Raw genomic sequence first — 20,090 nt, 5'->3', positions numbered from 1 at the left:
AGGGGGGGCAAAAACCAGGGGGGGGGGGTTGAAGGCTTGCAGAACCCAGAAAGAGCATCTGCCTTCCCGAGTGTTCCACTGACAGCCTAAATAAAGGTCAGAGGAGGGGTCTGTGGCACAAACGCCTCCAGCAGCTGATACCAGCTGATCTAAATATAACTTCCCGGGCTTTGCTGTTGTATTAGTGCGCACAGCTGAACGAAGGAGCCACGCGCTTTTTACTTTTCTGTGATTTAGAGTCATTATAGGACCTTCTCTTTTCAAATTTCTTAAAGAATCAGAATGAACAAGCCCAGAATTGTTAGGCCAGAGGTGAGGTAAGTACTGCCTATGTGAATTATGAAAGGTAACAACGTCCACACATCTGCTTGAGCTTTTTGTAGTCACATTTCAGAATAAGTAATTTTATGTGTCCACAGTCAGCCAGCAATTGCACTGTGGTACGACAGAAAGAAATACGTCACTATCAACCTCTCAGTTCAAAAACCTAAAGACGTACAAGTAGACATCCAGCCGGACAAAATGATTTTATGGTGAGTTTAGTGCCATCTCCTGAATACAACTCTTTGTATCTGCACAACCCATCCACTGACTTATGACAGTCCTGTTGTGTCGATGGAACAGCTGCAAAAACGACACAGACGACGTCTTCTACAATGAACTGTACTTTTACGACAAAGTCCAAATTCACGTAAGGATTCAGCGTTTTTGGAACTTGACAACATAACTGGAGTGTGAATAGCTGTGTAAAGCGACACATGTAGCTGTTTTGTTACTAAAAGTCTACATCTTTGAAACTTTTCACCACCTTCAAGGATTCCAGAGAACGAGTTTACGACCGCACAATCAACGTCTTACTGAGGAAGGGGACGCCTGACTGTGCGTGGCCTCGTCTTCAGAAGGACCCGGAAAAGGTCAAATGTGCTTTTCTGTTTCAGTACCAGCCTCAAGTTCTTCTACATTACCAAACACCGGCGTAGATTCATGCACATTTAATTTGGTAAGTGAGTTAGCAATGTGCTATTTTTCTTTCTGCAGCCCAGCTGGATTTCTGTAGACTTTGAGAACTGGAGGGACTGGGAGCACGATGAAGAAGAGGGAAAGGAAGAGTACGACAGATACGTGGATGTGAGTGGCTGCAGAGCCCAGTTATAATAACTCTGGTTGTTTTTGATCAAAATAAATGTACTTTGCAAAGCAATGTGTTATTGTTTGAGTGCATTAAGCATTTGTATTTACATCAAGGTCTTTTCTCTTTCAGATGATCCAAGAAATGGCCTCCAGTAACAAAGGAGAAGCACCAGACATGGGCGATCTCAGTGATGTAAGTGCTGTTTGCAGCTTCCGTTTAAAATATAATATGAATAATAATCACCAATGACAAGAACTAATTGTTGTAGGATTCATGAAATATTTACCACGTTGTAATGTTCATTATTTGAATGTACATATTGATGTTTATCTGTTTTCTTCTCCTACAGTCTGACTGATCCATCCTACACCTTGTCCTCTGTGTCCGAGGGAGATGTAACTGCATCACATGGTTTTTAAATCTGTTCGTAATATTTTCTGCCAAATAAGTTGTACTAAAAACTTTTTTTTTTAACAAATGTGTGCATTTCTTGTATTGCAAAAAAAAAAAAAAAAAGATATGTTTTATTAATAAAAAAAGTTTGAACAACATTTGTTCTGTGTTTTGGAGTAATAATAATAACCTAAACAAATGAACAGCTGATTATGTGGCTGATGTTCGAATAAACTTTTTCAGTAACATCAGAAGGTGGTAGTGGAGCAACAACAAGCTAAAGCAAAAAGATTAATAAAAAACACAGCTGTTGTCTTTTTTCTTACAAATAAATAGCTGAAAAGTCTTTGTAAATCTAAAATGCATTAATAAATAAGCTGTGAACAGGATTTTTAAAAACTAGAAGAAAAATATGGAGTCACTTCATGTGGAAACTTAATGGCGTAACAAAAAGTTTAAATTTCTAACAGAAACAACTCATTCATTCATTTATTTTAGTTTTCTTTTTTGGTTTAAGCATGAAGTATGTTATGAAGTATGTTATGTAAGTTTATGAAGCAAGCTGAATTGTTAAATATATATATATGAAGTAGCTTAGTGTGTTTGTATTAGAGTTAGAAAAATTAGAAAGTTATTCGTTTTGTTCTGTTACTTGAAGATTATTATGATTGAACTAATTGTTTGAAAAAAGGGGCAGATATAATAATATTTTTTTTCTTTCTGCTGCCTTTCATTTTAAATCTCTGTATTTTTTTTATATAGTTTATGGATTTTTTTTTTTTTTAATGAATAAACTTTATACCATACCAAGTGATGGAAAACATATAAGTACAGAGAACATAGCAAATGTGAAGTAATATTTCTATTTTGTTTTTGTATTAAGGCTATCTTTTAAAAAAAGTAAACTTTCCTCGATGTATCACACCTATATGTATATGATCAGATTTTTTCCATCAGTGCTTTCTACTTATAAATGATAATCACTGTGAAAAAGCACATCATGTTGCTGCTGATTTATTTCATGTTGCTGTGTTCATTCATGCTCATCTGCTCACACAGACTCATGTTCGTGCTGCTGTTGGACGTAATGTTTTTATGCTACTAGTGCTTAGTGTATTATTTAGTTATGTTTTTCTTAGTTAATACCTTAGATCTTATTACAGTTTTTCTTTTACATTTTATTGTTGGATGTAGCTGGGACCCTGTGCACATAATCTCGTTCCACCACATGTGATACGAATGACAAATAAATCTCTGACTCTGACTGTGACTTACAGGTATTTCATGTACTTTGACTTGTTCCCATATCTTGGGTTTATATATATATATATATATATATACACTTATATTTTACTCATATGTTCATATGCTATTTTGATGTTCAACACAGATTTTTGCTGTTTTGCTCGAGTTTGTGAAGGGAGAGAGCAAAAACTCGAAGCTATTAAGTTTGGACCATGGTGCGACCCGTTCCAGGCGACGTCATTGCCTGCAGCTCTGTGTTTTAGTGGCCACGGTTTCCTCTTAAAAACAGTCCCGAATGGCTTTTCAGTGTCAGCGAGACTGTTATATGAAAGAGGTATGACTCTTCTAAATAAAACGTGACAAAAATCTTACAAAAATATCCGCATTTTCTGTCGAAGTGATTAGCTTGGCTTTTAAACACAGCAGTTGCTAACTGTAGCTAGCGCTCCAGCTAACTTCACAGTTCATGCTTTTAAAACTTTTATTTTCAAAGAGCTTTAAGTTGTGCACATATATCCACAGTAGTCTATATATTTACGTTGTTTCGCCCATTTTAATGCAATAAATTAGCTGTTTAAAAGTTGTTATATTAGGTGACAACTTCCTATTTCATTCATTCTCTTTCCAGTTCAGCACTTCAGTCGTTTCCTGCTGCCCTGCGGAACTAAAACAAGATGTGGACGGAAAGAAAGAAATTGTCAAAGGTTTTAATGTTAAGCTCCAAGATACGATCTTATTTCCTGAAGGGGGAGGTCAGGTAACATGCTCTTCATTAAACAGGTCCCATCTGTGAATAAATCCCACCATTATACAGTGAATGCTACATATTTTATGCATATGTACAGTGTTTTCTTCACTGTCTCACAGCCAGATGACCATGGACTGATTGCAGAGGTTCCTGTTTTGAGGGTAACAAGACAAGGACCAGATGCTTTACACTTTGTGACCTTACCTCTGGAGGTGGGTCAAGAGGTGCACGTGAAGGTGGACTGGGAGAGGAGGTTTGATCATATGCAGCAACACTCGGGTGAGATTAAACTCTGAACACTTGTTCCATTCTTTATCCTATGTCATAATCACTTCTCTTTTCCTCGTCTCTTAGGTCAGCATTTGATCACAGCTCTGGCAGACACAATGTTTGGATACAAGACCACTTCCTGGTACATCAGCGCACAGATAATTTTCTCTGTGCACGTTAAGGTTTGAGCGTTTACCTGTTCTTGTTTTTCCCTAAGGGATTTGGCTTGTCAGAGAAGCACGATTGAGCTGGACACTCATTCTGTACAACCAGCTCAGCTTCAGGCACTGGAAGAAGCTGTAAATGAGAAGATCAGAGCTCACGTTCCCGTTAATGTTAAACTCCTTTCTTTAGATGATCCAGCTGTGGAAAAGGTGTGTATACACCTGTTGTGTTTTACTGGAACTCAAAGAGCTCTTACATGCTGTGTTGATATTATTTGACTCGTACGTTATTCAGTCATTTAAAACTACATTATATTTTGCACAAACCATATGTTGTATAGTAATCAAGTTGCATGTGTTTGTGTCAACCAGGTGAGGAGTCGCGGACTGCCAGATGACCATGCAGGACCGATTCGGATCATTGATATAGAAGGCGTTGATGCTAACATGTGTTGTGGCACACACGTGTCTAACCTCAGCCACTTACAGGTAAATCTTAACACTCAAATAAAGGCAAATAAGTAGTTCTAATGCCTTTAAAGTAATAACAAACCAAATAATGTGTGTTTGCAAATCCTATCATATAAACCAGATTTCAATGAAATTGTCAAAGTAAAATTATACATACATCTACAACTGATTTACTTGTAGAGTCAACCAAATTCAAGATGGCTGCCCCAGCTAATCAATCTTATCAAACATGGAAATGGTTCAAATTTAGTCAGTTCACTTGATATTGAGCTAAACTTTGGTATGGGATTAACAGAGTTATCGTCAACATTTACTTAGAGCATTAACACATAGGCCTGTCGCAATAAACCATAAATCAATTAATCGCATGATAAATGAAAATTATCTACCTCATTTTCATTTATCGGCTTTATCATTTCTTCGTGTCTCTCTTTCTACTGAAGACACTGGATGACAAAAGACTCAACTCCGGTGCTCTTCACTGACCCCTCCCTTTCTCTTTTCTCTTTAAAATCCATTTTAAACGTCCAAAGTCATGTTTGTGGATAGTTATAATCAGCTAAGCTGAGAAGCTAAGCTACGAGCTAAGCTAACAGGCCGACCTCGGGGGAAAAAAACTCTGTCTTGTTGAAGCTCCAAAATTCACGGTTGAAACCCGTGCCTTTGTGTCAAAAGTTTTTCTCTGCAAAAAGAAGCTGAGAACTTGTTTACTGAATTTTTATTAAAAGCTTTGTGTGAAAAATGCTATGCCAAAGAGCTCAAACCACACCGAGCGTCCGCCATTTTGAGAACAGAATAAAGGAAGGAGAGACAGCCCATGTCACGTCAAAGGGCCTCCCTACCATTTTTCTTAAAGAGGCACGCTCCTCGCTCCCTCACTATCCATCCTTTGGTTCAAACAGTCTTATACTGGCATGTGATGGTCAAAAAAGGTACTACATGCAAAACAAATTAAACGTTTCTTAAATAATACAAATTATTGTCAAATTTCAAACAACATTATCGTTTATCGCAATAATTTCTGAGACAATTAATCGCCCAGCAACATTTGTTATCGTGACAGGCGTATTAACACATCTCGCGAGATCATGCACATCATCGTTTTTAAAGTTGAACCAAAATGGAGAAAGCTCCATCCTTCCTCAGCATCAGTTTGTCTTAGTTTAAAACTCTGGCATGAAGTGATGCAGGTGATGCACTTTCCTTGAAGGAGGGCTAGGCTTGAAACTAAATTAGTCTTTTTGTTTGCTCATTTGAAATGTTTCAGGTTATTAAACTGCTTGGGACTGAGAAAGGAAAGAAAAACAAAACCAACTTGATCTTCCTGGCAGGAAGCCGAGTACTGAAATACGCAGAGAAGAGCTACAGCACGGAGCGTTCTCTGGTGTCTCTTCTAAAGTAAGTTCAAACTACAGCTAGAGCCAACGTCGTCCGTGCGAGTTCAAAACATTCACAAAGTCAAAGTGAGTTAATCTCGTTTCAACAGGACGGGAGCAGACGAGCATGTCAAGGCCGTTGACAAGTTGCAGAAGTCTGTTAAGCTGCTACAGAAGGTCGGTGCTTTTTAAACTTGTCTATCGAGATTCAACAAAATGCAACGCTCTGATTTAATGCACCATAAAACTGTTTTCAGGCTAATCTGAGCCTGCTTCGTGATATGGCCGTCCTGGTTGCTCAGAACTTTAAGAACGATCCTCAGAGTGGGAGCTTCTTCAGTTTACACAAGTATGAGTTTCTGCTGGAGTTCAGTGGCTCTTCTGACGTGAACCAGCTTCAAATATTTCTTACTTTTGACACAGACTTTGTCAGAAACACTGAGGCATATTAGACGAGCTCCAGTTAAAGTGTTTCACACAAACGGTGATGTTTATTTTCTTTTCCTACAGAAAAGAGGGTGATAATGAGTTCATGAATATCATTGCCAATGAAATCAACACAGAGGTGAGACTGCTGATCGACTGCGTCACTCTGGGCATCAGCCTGGTATATGTTTTTTTTTTTACACTCGTTTTATTTTCTGTCAGGAAACTTTGGTTTTCCTGACTGTTGGAGAGGAAAAGGGACCTGGTTTGTTTCTCCTGGCTGGACCCAGTGGACCGGTGTCTGAATTGGGGCCACGGTAAGAGAGCTCATGAAGTTGGTGTGGGGCTGCGCACATTTCCACAATCATTTCATTCTTGATACAGCTGAAGTTTTGCATGAAAAAGGGCGTACGCCCCGTTTTTGTGCATATGCACCCTTTGTACACGACGCTTCTGACCACACATGCACCGTACTTTTCACCATATAAGTCGCACCTTTTTGCATAAATTAGCATGCCTGTGACATACAGCAAAGCGGCTTATTAGTTGTTTTCCCCATATTTGTTACCCAATTTTTGGCTGAGATCTGATGATTTCATTCATTTTGACATGGAAAATATTGAACACTACCATTTTCAGCCGCTAGAGGGCCCTCGAGTGGTATGGCAAGCCAAGTGCCTCATTAATAGGTAAAAGTGGCTATTAATGAGACCCTTGACTTGCCATACTAATCCAGCTTTGTCTTGCTCCAGAACTCCTGGAGCAAATGTCAAATCAGCTGCATTTCACCGTGCTGCCCAGGTGAGATGCAGCTGATTTGACCGTTAAAGTGAATTTATTAAGGAAAAGTTAGACTGAGACACACCTTTGCTATAACATCGAACAAACAATTGTTTTTAAGCGATATTCTTGTTAAATTCTTGTTAAAGTCCTCCCATGCATGCTCCCGCTGCCGACATTTGGCGGCCAATCAATTTTTGGCACAACACGACCCATGTTTCCGGGAGGTCAGCGGTGACGCATAATAGATGTGATTTATACGGCAAAGCGACATATTTATGTGTTTCCACCTTTTTTTTTTTACATTTTTGGACTGATGCGACTTATACGGCGGTGCGACGTGTACGGTGGAAAGCACGGTAGTTAGCCTCTAGTGGGGAAACTTCACTGTTTATTGAATGTACTGTACATGTCTCTGCTCTCCAGGGTTTTAGATCTGCTTGAAGGGAAGGGAGTGGGGAAGAACGGGCGTTTCCAGGGCAAAGCCAACAGCCTGGCACGGAGAGGAGAGGTGGAGGATTTCCTGAGACAGCACTGCAAACATCACAGCTCCGAGGAAGAATAAACCCAGTAACCTTTCAGTAGAAGTTGTTTTATCTGAAGAGGAACGGAGCCAATTACCTGTTTTAAAGATGCAATATGTGAAGCTACTGTAGCAAAACTGTTTTATTTTGTTAATAAGCTCATGAGCACTTTTATCATATTGCACATATTTTTATGTGTAATGACTGAAAATGTAGTTTAATTCATGTAAATGTCAAAAGCAAGCACTTGTACGGCGTAGAAACAATAATAATTTCTTGGATAAGCTCCAGGTCTGGTGTCTGTGTGATAAGGCAGAGCTTGTTTCCTGAAGAGATTATTGAGATTATTGAAGATTCAATTTTGGGATTTTAGTGTCATGATGCTGTTTCACTTCTTCTCAGGGTGCCTCACCGTACAGGCATACAGTCTTGAAAAGTATGGAATTTGATTTTAGTAGTTTCCAGGTCTCGATGGGTAGGGGAAAGGTCAGAAAACACGCTACTGTGTCCAGATACTGTATATGGAGGACGGAATGTGACAAAATTAAATAAATAAATACATAATAATGAAATGTATCATTTCATTATTAAATACATAATTACATCATTAAATGCACAATAAAATTATTAAATACACAACTAAATTATTTGTTTCATGATTTATTTATTTAATTTTGTCACATGTTCCGTCCTCCATACAGACCATCACCTATGGGAGTTTCTAAATACTAAAACTCTAAACTTGTAAATGTTGCACAGAGGAGCAGGATATTTTCTCCCTGGCAATTTACAAGAAAGTAAATGTAATCACTCGACGTCCACATTTTCTTCCTTTTACCGCTAAGATTTCCAACTTTCAGTAATTAAAAGTTAAAGGACACCATGTACAATTTATAACTTTAAGAAAAATGTAACAAATTCAATTGTTTAGCCGACAACAAGCTAATTTATAAAGACTTAAATACATTTTGAAAATTATTTTTTTGCATTTTGGAGTCAGAGGGAAATGTAAAATTCTGATAAACAATAGCTTAGATAAACACTTTTATATAGATTATTTTAAACTGTCATTAAACAGAATCGTGTTTAATAAAACCCTATGTATCTCTTAAAGCAGTGGGTAACCATTTATCCCTACAGGATGCATGTGAAGGCAATAAGGATGAATATAAGTCACGGACGGTTTGGTACATCTTTGGTTTAAAAAAAAAAAAAGCACCATCAGATAAAACTTAAACTATACAAATTTTTGTAAATTTTAAAGACGTTTTGACAGAAAATCTTTTAAAAAATATGGTACTTTGAGTCTGGAAAGTGGAAATAAGAAATGAAACCCAGGTCAGATTACTGTTGGGATTTTTGCAGAAGGGAGCCACAGTAATCTGAAATTTAATCTTGCTCATTTAGTTGTAATGATTTGTAGCCTTTTAAAAAAATATATATTTTCTTGCCGTTATCTTGTCCTGTGTAAGAAGTGCTCTGTTCATTTTATGGAAAAGACCAGATGGACAAACTGCTTAACACAATCTTTACTGACGAAAAGCTTTTGTTTTTCATTTTTCAGTGAAAACCTTTGCATTAAGCCCAAACTCAGTTTTGTGTTTTCATATTTAATATAAATCATTTTTAAATAAACTACCGTTTTTCCATTAAATTGTCATTTGCACGTCTTTCATCAAGGTTCAAATTCTTTGTTTTTATCATTAAATGTAAAGTTTGAGGTACAGCTGGGACCTGGACATAACTGCATATTAAATGTTGAAAATACATCACTTTTTATTTTGCTTGATTGTGTGTGCGTGTGTTTTTACAGTTGTGTGGAAGTGATAAAGTGTCAAGCTCACAAGCACCGATTCTGCCCTTTAAACACAAACGTCTGTGGAGAAGAAAATAAGGCAAAACAGTTAGACTTCCATTGATTTTTATATATATTTCAAATATCTGAACACTTTATAAAACACATAACGTATACATTTTAACACGTTTCATTTAAAACAATTACATGGATGAGGAAAAGTAGAAACCCACCTCGTAACGCCTGTTTGTAAAAACACCTTAACCTCCGTTATCCGTGTGCACAAATATATCACATGCTAGCTGCAAGATTCAGTTCAGTAACAACTAAAACCCACAGAAGACAGAACATACACCTTCCGCAAAGTTAAAAAACTACAAGTCTGTGTTCGGTTACATTCTGTGATTTCAAGCAGAGGTTTAGAAACACGTCAGATGTCCATGTCTTAAAAGCAATCACATTGGTCACAGTGAGATTGTGTAGAAAAGAACATTTTTTTGTGTTATAGTGCAAGTTTTCAAGCACCCACTTATAAACGAGGCAGAAAAAAAACCCTGCACATTGGCAGTTTAAACTTGTGTTCAGTTCAGGTGGTCCTTAATGTGCTGCAGCAATGTCTCCACGTTACTGAAGGGGCTTCACAATCTTCATTGAGATGTAGTTCTGAAAAAAGAAAGAAAAGATCATGTTGCTGCAGCTCTGTTGTCCAGACTAAAACTATGAAACTTTCATCTTCAAGTACAAGACCAGATTTCAACTTTCTAAAACTTACAATGCAGCTGACTAATGCCCATTCATTTTCACACCTATCAGGAATTTCATCCATGTGACCAGAGTGGCTCCACTGTGAGTCCAACTACCAAAGACCCTAACGAACTATCCTATTGTGAGGATTGAAAGGGCAATCTGCATATGCATCTAGCTCAGCATAACTCGAACCCCACGCTCTCCGTTTGAATTGAGAAAGCTCCTCGGATGAGAAGTGAAACATCTTCCGGTAAAAATAACGTCCAGTTGTTTTTTTGTCTTGAACTTTTTTGAATTTACAGATTTCAGAACATTTAACTACGTTTAGTGGTTTCCTTCTTATCTGTTCTCACCGGTAAAGAGTACAACAGGATGGCGATGAAGAGAAGCAAGATGGTGAGGATGATGAGTCCGATGAACACCCACTTGAACCTTCTCCACACGATGAACTTCATCGTCTTGCATGGGTTTGTGAACCAAAAGAAGGACGTGTCTGGGCGGCTGGTGGATTTTAGGGTGAAACAGACAACAGATTTGTTAGATAAGCAGATTACAGACACTTGTGTGGTTTGGTTTCATTTTGCTTTGGTTTTGTACTTTGGAGGGTCCAGTTTTGGGTTCATGTTGGGTTCATCTCTTCCTTTCCCTGCTGGTCTCTCATCTGCCTCAGCTTCAGTCACAATCTCCAGACTCATCTCCACCTTTCCCTTTAAAACAGGACAGAGAAACATGAGAAACATACAGCAACGCATCATCAGCAAGGACGTTTATCCAACTGAGCGCAATCCATTCAGCAATATTCTGCCAAGTTTTGCAGATCAAATCAACTTTATTTATAGAGCACATTTAAAACGACTTCAGCTGAACTACTGTACAATAAATCCATAACACCATTAAAACAAAAACACAACTAGCCAAATATATAAAAAAAGACAATAAAACAAAGTATTAAGAACAAGTTTAAGGAATAAATTACTTTAAAGCCAAACCGTTAATAGTGTGAATGTTTATGGAGTATTCACACTATTGTGATCCATTTTTCTTCAATGCGTTTTTTGGCGCAATTCTCGTCCCTCAGTTTTCAAGCTATTTCAACAAATCATAAATCAAAACGTTCAGCTGTTTCAGGACAATCCTGCTACGACTTTTGGTATTGGTGCAACTTTAGCTTTTTGAAATATTTACCCTTTTCTGACTTTTTTTTTCCTCATAGAAAATGAATTGAGCTCATTTTACATCCTTTAAATCTTTAAATCTGTTTATAACCTTTTACTGCTCCTTTCATATTTTGTTCTGGTTCAGCTTCTTTCAGCTTCCTTGTGCAAGTTTAAACTTTTATCCAGCTACTTTCAGCTATTTTCAGCTGTTTTTCAGCTTCCCCACCATCACAAACAGGAGGTTGAGGAGCATTAGGTGTAGAACCTCTAGACTGAGGAACAGCTTCTACCCTGAAGCTGTTAGACTCATGAATCTCTAACCAGAATAATCACTGTGAGAAAAAAAAACATTGTAATGCCACTTGATTGAAGCTATGTGCTGCTGATCTCATGCTCTTGATTATTTCATGCTGCTGTTCAATTCGTACTCATCTGCTCACACAGACTCATGTTCGTGCTGCTGTTGTTTGGCGTATTGTTTTTGTGCTATTTGTGTTCAGTGTATTCTTAGTTTGGCATATTTCTTAGTTCATATCTTAGATATTATTACTGTTTTTCCTTACAATTTATACTTTTGTTGGATGTAACTGGGGCCCTGCGTACACAGTTTCCTTCCACTTGTACCACATGAGATGTGAATGACAATATAAGAACCTTGACTTGACTTTTTTCAGCTGTTTTGTGCTCCTTTCAGATTCGTTCTGCTAAACATTTTTGTGCTTCTTCTAACTCATTTCTGCTTATTTCAGCTTGTTATGCTCTTTTCACTTTATTATGCAAATTTCAGCTTTTTTTTTTTTTTTGCCATTTCAGCTACTAGACATTTTTATGCTAATTTTAGCTTTTTCTGCTAATTCCACATTTTTTGCACTCATTTCAACTTTTTTCCACCTAATTCAGCAAAAGTGTCCTCTCTCCACTTCCTTCGGAAATTTAAGCTTCTTTCTGCTTTTCAGCTGTTTTTTGATCATTTCAGCTTTTTTCAGATAATTGACACTCATTGTTTCTTTCAGCCTAATTGGGCAAACTTTCTGCTTTCGTCTGCTAATTTAAGCTTTTTCTGCTATTTCAACAACTATTTAGCTGTTTTTGTGCTACAGTAATTTTAGCCTTTTCAGCTAATTCCACATTTTTTAAATTTCATTTCAGCTCTTCCCACTTCCTTCTGGTAGCTTAAGCTTCTTTCTGCCGTTTCAGCTATTTTTTTTTGCTAATTTAAGCTTTTTTAAAACTATTTTCCTAATTTTTGTACTAATTTTTGCTAATTCATACCTAATTCAGCAAAAACGTGTTATTTTTGCTTTCTTCTGCTAATTAAGGCTTGTTCTTTTACAAATTCATCTACAATCCAGTCTTTGCTTTTAATCTAATTTCAGCTGTTTTTCAGCAAGTTCTTCAGCAATAAGCATTCATACTGCATTTTCATAGTAAATGCAATTTCTTTAATTGAAATTAAATTTTTATTGAGTGCTGATAAGTTTTGTCAACATTTTATGTTTGACTGGTGCACTAAATCTTTTAGTAGTGTCTTTGTGTATTTTGTGTTCAGACTTACACCCAGGACCTTGAGCCCATCCTTTTCGAAGAAGCAAGGCCACCAGCCTCTGACAGATTTCTGGGCAAACAGAGACTTTGAGTTGTCCAACTTGTTCAGTGCAACAATGTCCTGATTATCCATCATCTTCAGAGAACATTTCTCCGGAGTCTTGGAAGGAGGAACCAGCTTGTTCAGATCCAGCTCCAGCACGCCTAGAATCACAGCGTGTTAAACCCAGATAACTTATAATTACAAACAGTTGACTCCATAATGATATCTTTTTACCAAGGTAATCATCCAGTGAGAATTTGTCGTTGTCCCAGATCTGAACAATCAGCCTGGGAGGAATCCTGAACTCCGTTTTGTCAAGACTCCAAAAGTGTTCCTGTTGAACACAAGCAAACGTGTTTCAGATGAATTCACTCAACAACTCCAGCCATGAACGTTTGACTGAAACGATGGAAGCCTTACCTTCTTGGAGACGAGGCAAAGTTGTTCGGCTGGCAGGAATTCAAAGCCAAAGACGAAGCGCCAGTTGAAGTTACCGTCTCCATCTAAAGACCTGTAGTGGACATCAGTCTTCTGCTTGTCCTCCTCCATACCTGGCATCCAGCTGGAACAGGAACAAGTTGGGTCTTATCACCCACGACTAACAGGTAGGCAATGTTTTTGCCTGTGTGCACGTGTCTGTTAGCAAAACATCTCAAATCACTGAAGAGATTTTCTTTGAAGGTATTCGTTAGATGTAGCCTACATCTACAGCTAAATAACTTTTGAAGCCATCCCAATTCAAGATGACTGCTACGGCACAAACGACCATAGTAAACACAAAAATGATTATAAATCAAGTCCGTTTTACAGATCGTGCTAAAATTAGGTGTGGTAGTAGCTGAGAGTCATTAACACACGCTCCAAATGCTACTCGTTGCACAAGATCTTTAGCATTAACTAATGGAGACAACCTTGTTTGTTTTTGTTTTTGTTGTTAGAAAAATATTTCATAAGCCACTGAGCAGATTTTAATAAAACAAAGTCAAGCAGACTGCCACAGCTAACAGATTAGCCAACATAAAACAGCTATAACTCAGCCAATTGACCAATTTTGAACTAAAATTTAATGTGGTAGTGGCTGTGAGTCATTCACAACACTCTCTGAGAATTAAATCACATGGTTGTGAATAATAGAGATAATAGAGAGTTCATACTGTATCTCTCCTGTTTTAGCTTCTCTAAATTCAGAATAGAATTAAAAATTTTACTTCTAACTTACAAAGCTCTCAACAGCATAGCTCCATCTTATATTACAAATCTAATTGTTCCATATTTTCTAAAAGAGCACTTCACTCTCAGGCTGCAGGTTTACTTGTGGTTCCTAGAGTTTCCAAAAGCAGACTGGGAGGGAGATCTTTCAGTTATCAGGCTCCTCTCTTGTGGAACCAACTTCCAGTTTCTGTCCATGAGGCTGACACATTGTCCAGTTTTAAAACTGGGCTTAAGACTTTCCTTTTAGATAAATCCTATAGTTAGGGTTGGCTTGGTTTCCTGATTGATCCCTTAGTTATGCTGCTATAGTCTTAGTCTAATTGAGGACAAATTGACCTTATTTCATCAAATTAATAGTTACAAATGAATACAAATGAATAGTTTGTATTTGTAATTACAGTATTTCTAAATTGTTTTTTGTCTTTCCTCCTAGAGAGGGACCTGCTTGCCTCCATTCTGGACCTGCCATTCTGTGTCCATTTCTCCTTCCTGTTCTCTCAAACCCAGCCAGTTGAAACAGATGGCCGCTTGAGCCTGGTTCTGCTGGAGGTTTCTTCCTGTTATGAGGGAGTTTTTCCTTTCCACTGTTGCCTTTGTGCTAGCTCAGGATGGGAGACCGGGCCCAAATGAAGACTCAACGTAATCTGCTGGCTACCTTAGATAAATAAAGTTATTAACACATTTTTATGTATGTGAGTGTTTCTGTTCAGAGCCCTGAGATAACTTATCTTGTGACTTGGCGCTATATAAATAAATTGAATTGAAGTGAATAGTGTTTTTTAAGTTTGGGCCAAAATGCTTATAACTCTTGTCATTTCTCAACATAAGATGGTTTCAGTTTAAATCTCTGTCATGAAATGTGGTGGGTGACACACATCCTTTCAAGGAATTCTAGGCCTTTAATTCATGGTTTTGAATGAGAAATGTTTGAATCTGAGGAAAATTGTGCATAAAGAAAGCAAACCCTTTGATGTAGATGTCACTCATGTTTTCTCCTGTGATGCTGGTCTCATCCAGAGTCACTTCTGTGGTGTTCCAGACGACAGCCCGCAGGAAGTACCTGTGTGTTTAGACAGCTGATGTTAGCTCAGCGACATCGAAATGTGAACTGTAAGGAGGAGACCGTGTTTACTTTTTAGGTTTGCGTGGTGTGATGTCGAAGGGAGGACCAGGAAGTCCAATGCTTTTAGGGAACACGTCCACCCACATCTGAAGCCGTCCCTAAAAGAAACCATTTATAATTTATATTTAAGAAAAACAAGAGTGTTTGTAAGTAGACATGATGATGGATGGAGTTTGTGACATCCAACCTGAGAGATATTTGGCTGGAAGGTGCTGTAAAGTGTCCTGGTCTCCACATGTTCAGGGACAAGTTTCTGTGTTCTGAGCACGTGCAGACAGAGCCGCTCATGAGGAGGACCCAGATGCTGATGGATTTCTTTGTTAGTTTCTTTAGATTAAAAAAAACAAAAAACATTTTATCACCAGGTCACAGGCAGTGTAAAAAATTAAATTCAATAATTCTTTATTAATCCCAAAGAGAAACGAAATGTTGCTGTAACTCGTTATCCTCGTTTTATTAAGAGATGTTATATATACTGATGGCTGTAGGCAGGAAGGATCTCTTGTAAAGGTCTGTCCCACAGAGGATCCAAAGAAACTGGATTCAGATGCCATCCAATCCATCCACCCGGACTCGGCTGCCCTCTCGGTTCCCCTGGGCTGCAGGACCGCCTGAATGCCAGGCAGAACTCCTCCCAGAACGATGGCCACGCCTCCCAGCAGCCTGTCGAGCTCCTCGTCGCTGCAGACAGCCGGCTGCAGGTGCCAGGGGACGATCCTCGTCCTTCTGCTGTTACGAGCTGCAGTTCCTGCCATTCCCAGGATCTCCGCCATCAGGCACTCGAGCACAGCCGGCAGGGAGACGGGAATGCATCTACGGCACCTTCTCTTCAACTCATTTGAGATTTGGGGCTGTAGCTGAGATATCATTTGCGCTTTTGAGACGTTAATCAGCTGCTCCCAGTTGTTAAAAAAAAAAAAAAACCTTTGTTGCCATGGTTACATTTCATAACAAATGCCCAAAACTAAAAAAAAAATGTCAGTAAAAATCCTTCGAGTTGCACAGCATTTGATACCAGAGGAAACAATCATCCAACAAAAGTGATTTACATCCAGAAAAAGAGGAATTAAAGTTTCCAAAAGCAAAATCCCAGAATGAATCAGAGCTTCTCCAACATGCAGCCACCCCGAGCGGCACAGTTCTAGAAATGTAGGTGAAAAAGCTACACGTACACATCTGTTTTTTAAAGTCTTACCAAACTGAGCCAGCGTGTAGTCTTTCCCACTGAAAGTGAGTGATGTGCCATTGTCTTCAGACCTGGGTTTGGACAGTCCTTTTAGACGAGCCAAGTTCTCAAGGATCTGAGATGGCTTCAGCTGATCCCTCCACTGATTGATACCAGAACTGAGATGATAAGAGAGGATTAAAAATCAATCCTTAAGAGCATTTCTGATTTCCCCTCTGATTTACCAGATGTACTCACATGCAGTAGGTTTGTGGAAGGCCACAGTAGGCGTTATATCGAGACAGGAAGCGGTTCTCCAGGTCGATCACCGTCTCGCCTATCTTCTCATCACGAGTCAGGAGATCAAAGTCATACACTGAGATTTTCAGGTCTTTGTCCTGGGGCAGGAAACACGTCATCTCAAACATCCTAAACAACACGAGGAAGGGTTTGAACATTAAAGCGTAATACCACATGGGCGTTCAGAACACATTAAAAATAGTTGTATATTTAAGAGTTACCTTCCAAACACAGGGTTAAGAGTATTGGGTAAGTAATTGTCTCTGTCGTCCACTGAATTTCTTCCAACTGATAATTTTATGTATGGATCACACTAAAGAGAAAATGTGGAATGAGCCATGGATACAATAAGCATGTTTGTTAGCAACCCAGATTCTTGTTTACCAAGCCGTTGTTGTCTTTAGGCTGCAGGTCTATTCCCCGAATCACATAAATCCTGACAAGACACTCCTGAGGTCCACTTTCTGGCAGCTCTCTGAACTGGCGGGGTGGGGGAGCAACACTGGGGTCATCAGGCAGGGGGTACACCTTGAACGCACCCTGCAGGTGAAAAAAAATCCCACCTAAAATGAAGGAAATCCAGATAATTTGTGGTCATTTGTAATCTGTGATGTTCTGAGTGGTACCTTGAACTCTCCAACCACAGACGGATCTTCGTCCCCGTTTTCGTTCTTGCCTCGCTGCAGTTTGAAGGTGTTGCAGAAGTCGGTCAACCCGTTGAATTCTGGGACGTCTTCCAGCTCGCGGTCGTACACCTGAAATTTCACATTCGTATCACCTGCAGCCACGAGTGTTTTTCAGCTGTAAACAGTTGGGGAACCTTGGTAAAAGGTTATTTGGAGGAATAAAGCTCGCTCACTCTGAGGGTGTCGTAGCCTTTCTTTAGGTAAGGGCCACATTTCTCCTGGTCTCCAACCGAAGCGTAGAATTTACTCCACCAATCGACCGTCTCTTTTTCCTAAAACGTAAGTGTTTTGCATTAAGACATTTAGAGAACTATAACACCTACAATGCAAAACAAAAATCTCCTTTATCTGGTTTTCTCTCACCTTCTCTACGGGCTTTGGGGACGATTGCGACGTGACCAAAAAAATAGATAGAAAGTGTCAACATAGTGACAAACAACAAATACATGAACAGTCGGAGACAAAAGTGAAGCGCAGACGACGCACTTTGTTTCGACTGTTTGCAAGAAGCTCTAAGTGGGTTGCAAAGCTCGTGGAGAGGTGAATTAAAGATGATCAATGCAGTTTTGTGATTGGCAGAAGATTTGTGAAACAAGGGCGTAACAATAGACATTTTTAAATTTGAACCAACATGGTAGGAATTATTCTTTTTTTTTTTTTTTTTTTAAATGTGCAGAAAAAATCCTGCTCTTTCAACAATTGCATATGTAGGCATGTACCTTGCAAACACTATTTGCTATGACGAGGATAAGAGCATTACGTTGTGGAGACTCATGTTAGTGGCAACAATGCTGCAGAGAAAAAGCCATGCTGCTACAGAAACATACATATTTTTAATTGGACATTATAAAAAATAAAGTGAATTTTTGTATTTTTTTGTTCTAAATTGCTGCCAAGATAACAGAAAACTACAAAGACTAATAGTTCTAATAGGTTGTTTTATATTAGTCATTAAAAATATCTAGGTTTGATAAGGGAAAAGACTAAAGTGGTTTCCATGAACACTAACGTATGGGATAATATTCTTCTGGCATTGCTTTTAGCGTAGTCTAGACAAAACTGACTTGCTGTTAGAAGTCTTACAAAATGTCTCAGTTGTCTTAAGTACCTCTTTACAGGACATCCAATGTGTTCTCCTTAATTTGTTTTAAACATCGTAATTAACAACTTAACTTAGGACAAGAGGATTTAAAAACAAAAACAGAGAGAGTTCATGTTCAGCCAGCTGTGTTGGGTCATTTGCTGATTTACATGTTGTTACGCCCTTGCCATGACGGAAATGATTAAATGTGCTCATTAAAACAGTTTCAGATAAATGAGATTAAATCACATTCACAGTGGCGGTTCGCATGAAGAATAATAACATGGTGACGACCTTAAAGTCTTGATTCTCAGCCATCGGTGTCATTGGTTTTGTGGATTAGAAAAGCGTTAACAAATATTCATACATACAAATAAGGAATCAAGGGAAGCCATTTTGTTGACAGCAGCTGACATGCTGTACAAAAACTGTAATCCAGAGCAACAATGTTGGTCATATTTGACTTAAAGGTCAAATGTGGATCAGCACTGTTAGCAATAAAAGCCGCACACCTGAGCTTCAATCAGTGGTCTCTTCTCTTCCATGGTAATAGAGACATCTTTATGAGGTGAAGCCATCATCAGAGCCACTGTCCAATGAAAGAATATTAAAATAAGGACTTGCTTCTTTTTCAGTGGTGCAAAATCATTTGCAGTGAGCCATTTTCAATGTGGTCTCTCACTCTTTGAGGCTCTGGCTCCCTCCGAAACGACGACGTACGGGTCACATCTGAACTCCTCCAGAGACGTGATGGTGCACTGACCCACCACAGGCTTCCTGCCGAACGGACGGTGGTCAATCACCTTCAGCACGATGGGAGGGGTGTACATCTCATCCTTTGGAAGGAGCTGAATGGAGAGTAGAGACAGTTTGACACCATTAGGAAGAAGCTCAAAAGATTTGTCAAATTCCAACAATTTTTTTATACAATATATTATCATTTTTTTTCTTTTTTACAATTTAAATACAGTATGTTTCTAATTACCACTTGGATGAAGAGGACAGAGCTGGGGAAGTTGGGGCTCTTTTTCATATTCCTGATGATCGCTGACTCCACCCTCTGCCCCCCACACTCCACCACGAGACTGGGTGAAGACACAGCGGCCAGCTGGAAAGGCTTCATGTTTCTCAGACCCCATGCAAGAATCTAAAAGACAAACGAATCAAATGCACAAACACAGAAGAGGTGGTCAGAACAGACATGGTGTGGATCAGGTCAGTGGTGCGTAACGTTGGTTTATACCTCCACAGCTGTGAGCTGCACCACAGGCCGAATGCCCTGAGGAACCATGAAGACGTTTTCAGCTCTCTTTGACGGCAGCAGGGGAAGATCTGACTCACCTGACTACAAACACAGAAAGCCTCCTTTAAAATGTTCAATGAAATAATAAAGGGAAATATATTATGTGCACACCTTCGCACACGACTAAAGATGGCATAGAAATGTGTCAGAGCGCCAGAGAAGTTCCAGAAAGTTTTCAGAACAGTGGAGAAACAGAGACCCCTGAAAGTCTTTGGTACACCAAAACCAAAAGCCACATCAGAAACAGGGGGTTTAAAATATTGTCATATACAGGGTATTTACAAATTTACAACCTGAAGGCCCCCAAGAAGTGAAAAACAGTGAAGTAGGAATAGTTGTACAAGTAGTTTATTTTATTCTATCTATCTATCTATCTATCTATCTATCTATCTATCTATCTATCT

General features: G+C 38.8%; 4 protein-coding genes across 4 annotated transcripts in view; 3 read left to right on the top strand and 1 right to left on the bottom strand.

Moving 5' to 3' along the window:
- fam20a (FAM20A golgi associated secretory pathway pseudokinase) overlaps positions 1 to 20,090 on the top strand; it is a 161,427-nt gene that overhangs the window by 61,551 nt on the left and 79,786 nt on the right. The window lies entirely within an intron of this gene.
- Positions 283 to 1,523, top strand: ptges3l (prostaglandin E synthase 3 like). The gene is made up of 7 exons (XM_037691359.1): positions 283 to 317; positions 420 to 533; positions 625 to 691; positions 816 to 914; positions 1,039 to 1,128; positions 1,262 to 1,324; positions 1,482 to 1,523. Exons 1-7 carry the CDS (start codon positions 283 to 285, stop codon positions 1,488 to 1,490), a joined length of 477 nt encoding a protein of 158 aa, XP_037547287.1. The 3' UTR covers positions 1,491 to 1,523.
- aarsd1 (alanyl-tRNA synthetase domain containing 1) lies at positions 2,984 to 7,605 on the top strand. Its single transcript, XM_037691363.1, has 12 exons — positions 2,984 to 3,104; positions 3,399 to 3,527; positions 3,638 to 3,797; positions 3,873 to 3,930; positions 4,006 to 4,162; positions 4,325 to 4,441; positions 5,691 to 5,821; positions 5,910 to 5,976; positions 6,057 to 6,148; positions 6,310 to 6,364; positions 6,448 to 6,542; positions 7,432 to 7,605. Exons 1-12 carry the CDS (start codon positions 3,066 to 3,068, stop codon positions 7,568 to 7,570), a joined length of 1,239 nt encoding a protein of 412 aa, XP_037547291.1. The 5' UTR covers positions 2,984 to 3,065; the 3' UTR covers positions 7,571 to 7,605.
- LOC119423931 (myoferlin) overlaps positions 9,576 to 20,090 on the bottom strand; it is a 36,760-nt gene continuing 26,245 nt past the window's right edge. The window contains exons 35-54 of the mRNA XM_037691362.1: positions 19,627 to 19,728; positions 19,369 to 19,530; positions 19,066 to 19,231; positions 18,896 to 18,972; positions 17,666 to 17,677; positions 17,476 to 17,574; positions 17,243 to 17,371; positions 17,001 to 17,156; positions 16,838 to 16,929; positions 16,575 to 16,745; positions 16,347 to 16,495; positions 15,339 to 15,478; positions 15,161 to 15,249; positions 14,993 to 15,088; positions 13,237 to 13,378; positions 13,051 to 13,150; positions 12,784 to 12,977; positions 10,669 to 10,778; positions 10,425 to 10,572; positions 9,576 to 9,987 (exon numbers count right to left, since the gene is read on the bottom strand). Coding sequence (XP_037547290.1) covers positions 9,949 to 9,987; positions 10,425 to 10,572; positions 10,669 to 10,778; positions 12,784 to 12,977; positions 13,051 to 13,150; positions 13,237 to 13,378; positions 14,993 to 15,088; positions 15,161 to 15,249; positions 15,339 to 15,478; positions 16,347 to 16,495; positions 16,575 to 16,745; positions 16,838 to 16,929; positions 17,001 to 17,156; positions 17,243 to 17,371; positions 17,476 to 17,574; positions 17,666 to 17,677; positions 18,896 to 18,972; positions 19,066 to 19,231; positions 19,369 to 19,530; positions 19,627 to 19,728 — 2,373 coding nt within the window. The 3' untranslated portion in view covers positions 9,576 to 9,948. The remainder of the gene's footprint in view (positions 9,988 to 10,424; positions 10,573 to 10,668; positions 10,779 to 12,783; positions 12,978 to 13,050; positions 13,151 to 13,236; positions 13,379 to 14,992; positions 15,089 to 15,160; positions 15,250 to 15,338; positions 15,479 to 16,346; positions 16,496 to 16,574; positions 16,746 to 16,837; positions 16,930 to 17,000; positions 17,157 to 17,242; positions 17,372 to 17,475; positions 17,575 to 17,665; positions 17,678 to 18,895; positions 18,973 to 19,065; positions 19,232 to 19,368; positions 19,531 to 19,626; positions 19,729 to 20,090) is intronic.

The sequence above is a fragment of the Nematolebias whitei genome, chromosome 17 (genome assembly GCF_014905685.2).
Source record: "Nematolebias whitei isolate Nwh7 chromosome 17, NemWhi1, whole genome shotgun sequence".
NCBI classification, from domain to species: Eukaryota; Metazoa; Chordata; class Actinopteri; order Cyprinodontiformes; family Rivulidae; genus Nematolebias; species Nematolebias whitei.
The sequence above is the reverse complement of the archived record's forward strand: the minus strand, read 5'-3'. Positions and strand labels throughout refer to the sequence as shown.